Genomic DNA, 4,595 nt, shown 5'->3' on the forward strand with positions numbered 1-4,595 from the left:
AGTTTGTTGCTGTCATTCTGCCTCAATAAATAGTAATCTAGCTGTCAGAGGGCTACAAACCTTTTTGTCACAAAGTGACACGTCTTACGTCTTAGTGTTTCAACTTTAGGAAAACGGGAGACTTGTCAGATTGTGTGGATATTTAGACTGTGTTACTTCAAGGCAGTTCCCCTGTCATTCAGGACTCGTTTATAGCTGCCCTTTTTTAAATATTTAAGATGAATCTCAACTACACGTCTGCTGTCCCACAACGATCTACGTCGTTCTTTATTGAAGATATTTTGTTGCACAAACCAAAACCTCTCCGAGAGGTCTTTCACTCGCCCTTTCCCAATACCTTTGCGTCTCGGATGCCTCTTCTGGATTATGGATACCCACTGATGCCGACGCCAATTTTGGCGCCCCATCCGCATCACCCCCTTCACAAGCCGGAGCATCATCCATACTTTTTTACATCAGGTGAGAACTAAAACAATCGGTTTGTGGTAGGCAACTCCATCCTTACGGACGGCAACGCCAGGCCTCGTCTCTCAGACTATAAAGCAAGAGATTATTATTTAGGTCTCTGTCATTCCTGTTTCCTGATTGCATAGATAAAACAAACATTGGTTTATAGAGGGTATGATGGCACAGTGAGGCCTTCAATTTTGCGCAGTTACATCCTAAAATAATTCATGTAAAATGTATTAGTATTATTACAATAATAATTATTATTACAATTATTATCATTATTTCTCACCCAGTAGAAGTTGTTATTGTTCTTGCTAAAATACAGAGATATACAAAACATATGACAAAAGTTAGCAGACATCACTATTTAAGTTTCCACCGTCGGTCTTCTTTTATTGTAAATCCCAAGGAATACTTTGTCAAATCAGCTTTATTTTTCGTATACATTCTTTTAAACCAAGACTTTTAATTGCGCAGGTATGCAAATGCCAGCCTTGTTTCAGCACCATCCGGAATTACCTGGAAAACACTGCAGGCGCAGGAAAGCCCGAACCGTGTTTTCCGATTCTCAGCTATCAGGGCTGGAGAAAAGGTTTGAGGTTCAGCGCTACCTGTCCACGCCCGAACGCGTAGAGTTAGCCACAGCGCTTAGTCTCTCGGAGACACAGGTGAGGGAAAGGCTAGTTAATAATAATACAAAAATAACAATAATAATGCGCCTAAAATAATGTCAATGAATTTGTTCATAAAACGGTTTCTTTTATCACACAGGTTAAAACTTGGTTTCAGAACAGAAGAATGAAGCATAAAAAACAACTGAGGAAAACCCAAGACGACCAGAAAAACTCAAGCGAATTAGAAAACTCATGTGAAAGTGAAATGAACGAAAAGTGTACTGATGATATAAAAGATGGGATGAGTCCAGACACTTACATACTGGACGAAAACGACGAGGACGACGTTGATATCGAAGATGATATGTGTTCTCCTGAGCATCTACTATAGCCTAATGCAAGTGATTTTTTTTTTGAAACAACATAACTAACTGCAATGTACATAGTTCATGTCTTTTAGAGAAAATTATATACTTTTTTATAATGGGTTCTTGCTTCAAAATGTTAATATTTATTGGAGTGGTTGTCAAAATGATGTATGTCAAGTATTGTTAAAAAAAAGATAGGTCCAAAAAATTGCTTATGATGAAAAATGCGAATGTATGATGATGATGATAATAATAATAATAATAATAATAATAATAATAATAATAATAATAATAATAAAAATAATAATAATGTAAAATCTGTAAAATAGTTCTTTTTACTGGACAAATGCTTCGAGGATGCCTATTGTAAATTATTTTCCCCTTTTGTTTATAGTTCCCATCATGTTACCTTAAGTGCATGTAGCACTTGCTTTGATAATATCCATTGCTGTATACTTGTGTATGCAATTTGAGATTAAATGGTAAATGGTTCCTGTTATTACCAAGCTTGCTATTTCAACCTCTCGTGGAGCCTCTTCTTTTTATTGTGGCTTTATGGATATCTGATTACATGCATTTTCTATCGAAAAAGTTATCATTATTTGGCCATCTATGTTTAGAAGGTTTTATCCATGCTAGTTTCCGAGCCGTTTCATTTCTAAATGTAGCTCCAAGTCTATTTTTTTTTTTCAGTTCATTCCACTTGCTTAGTTGGTGTAAGTCGGTCTGCCAAATCTGTTCACTTGTGCCTAGCGCAGGGTTTGATACTGTGTCCGTTTACTTTAACAAAATGCAGCCAGCAGCTTAGCCTCTTAGTCACGGGGTCACGTTGTACAGCATGGGAGCTATAGACGCAGTAGGGGTTATCCTATGTTCCACTCATCCTATGGTTTCACGAATCTTTTAATTTAAGGGACACACGGCGAGGCCGTGCCAACAGGACATCTGTAGTCTAGCTGTTTATGCTGCTGATCTTAAGATTTAAGATTTGTTAATTAAAAGATATAGACGTCGTTTGCTAGGGTGGAGAACGCTAAAGGCCCTCTTTAAAAGATTCTCGATCATTCAAAAACGTTATACAGCATTGACGCGTATTTTTGTGGAGGATAATACATAGGCTACAAGTGAGCGTGTATAGCATAGCAAAGCGTTTGTCTAAGATGCAAACCTTGTTGCCTTGCTGATATTTCAGCGTGTCTCAGTGTTTACAGAAATAAAACAATGGAATTGCGCAGGCCTATTTTAACGCACAATATGAATTTATTGTTTTTGGATAGTTGGATGTCGAGCAACACATCTTTTGACAAATTGATGTTCAAGCTTGGTCAAATACTGTTACTTTGAATAACATTTTGCAAACATCTTACACATCGGCAATTTGTTAAATGTTACATTTTCTTTCAACATCAATTCGTTAGTTCTATACCTCATTTAAGTGTCGTACGCATTTTCCATTCATGGTCCTTTCAACTGTTACCGTTTCGGTGTTTTCGGAATCAGATGTGTGATGGTCTATCTAAGGGCAACGCTGCCCATTTAGATGGCGTATGTTAATTGGGATGTTTTTTTTTATTATAACAGGATATGTGCCACTCGTCCGCCCCCCACCCTCTCTTTGAAAAGCAATTCATGTCGTTTTCAAAACGTGATTCAGATTTGCTGAGAAAATAAAAAAGCGAGGGGAGAATAGGCAGTGTGGAAGGTGATCAATTAAAAGATTAAGCGTTTTGCAACACATGGACGCATCTGCATTTCGGACTAATAGCAGACCCATCAGCTCATTTTCAGGGGCCCGTCGACTACTTCAGTGTGGTGCTCAGATCAAAGCCGGAGTGTCTGCCTGTGCTTTCCAATTTGTAGAAAGGGATGCTAATTCAGCTCCTTCATGTGTGGTTGAGAGAGACTCCTTCAATTAACTGATTTCTATGGGTGGAAAGAGGGGAGGAGGGGGGGAAAGGTATAAAGGGAGGAGGTCTGGAAAGGCAGCATTTCTCATTAATTCAAAAAGGTCCACTATTTATTACCCTAGCATCTGAGGCTTAATACCAAAAACACAGAGCATCAAAGAGGCAATGATGGGTTAAATAGAGACTATAATCTCATTAAAATATTACATGGCAGCAAATAGCGCTTTGATAATGATCTAAAGGCTCCATTACAGAAATAGGTGCTTGAGCTTGTTTTGAGGGAGAAAATTATCACTTTAAAATACAGATAACAAGTTTCTAGGTTCTGATCAGGTTAGCTTCAAAGTACCCATTTTTGTGTGACACCCTTTTTTTTTTGCTGGACTGAAGTGCTGGGGGAGGCCTGAAAAAAGAAATAGCTCAGAAATAAAATATATGTTTGAACGTTTATTTCATTTAAATTCTGTCTCTGAGTGGATTTTATGAAAAATTAGGTATTGTGTGAGACTGAAAAAAAAAAATCATAATACATGCAATATAACAATTTGTAACTTACATGGATAGATGCCTAATTGGTGGATTTTTAAGACGTTTACAATCTGTTTCTTGATCTTGTTTGAACCACCATACCAATAGTATTAGATGTTGAATTTCTAAGAGCTCCAGCTTGTTTCTCATGCTAGACAAACTGCTAGTTATCTGCAAAGTCTCTATTCATAAACCAGACTGTACAACAAATGCATGTTCAGGTCATGAACAGACATTACTACAGGACCTCTATGCATCACTCCTAACTGATAACTCATTCAAAAATCAGTCAAGATCTAAAAGCAACTATAAGTCACCTGGAAGAACTGAGTTCTGACTGAGACATCCCTCAATATGGCAGATTGCACAGCTGTGAGGACTGTGTCAAACTGGAGTCGATCTCTGGGAGATTTGCACAACCATGACTTTTAAAAGTATTTGAATTGCAATGAGTAAAAGAATAAACTCCTCGAGAAAAGAAAGTGTTAAAGGGAAAGTGAGGTTTCCTTATGTAGCCAGTGTCTTGTGCGGTAGAACTGTGACTGTGTCAAACTGGAGTCGATCTCTGGGAGATTGCAGAACCGTGACTTTCAAAAGCGTTTTAATTTCAATGAATAAAAAGTATAATCTCCTCGAGAAAAAAGCAAGTGCTCAGAGGTTTCCTTATGTAGCATGTGTCTTGTGTCACTGTGACTGTGTGTCAAACTGGAGTCGATCTCCGGGAGGGT

General features: G+C 37.9%; 1 protein-coding gene across 1 annotated transcript; it reads left to right on the top strand.

Moving 5' to 3' along the window:
* Positions 1-218: 218 nt before the first annotated feature.
* On the top strand, positions 219-1,455 carry bsx (brain-specific homeobox; the record flags this gene model as incomplete). The annotated part of the gene is made up of 3 exons (XM_080837313.1): positions 219-459; positions 928-1,118; positions 1,222-1,455. 3 exons carry the CDS (start codon positions 219-221, stop codon positions 1,453-1,455), a joined length of 666 nt encoding a protein of 221 aa, XP_080693439.1.
* Between the last annotated feature and the right edge of the window lie 3,140 nt (positions 1,456-4,595).

The sequence above is a fragment of the Sprattus sprattus genome (genome assembly GCF_963457725.1).
Source record: "Sprattus sprattus genome assembly, chromosome: 1".
Taxonomy (NCBI): Eukaryota; Metazoa; Chordata; class Actinopteri; order Clupeiformes; family Clupeidae; genus Sprattus; species Sprattus sprattus.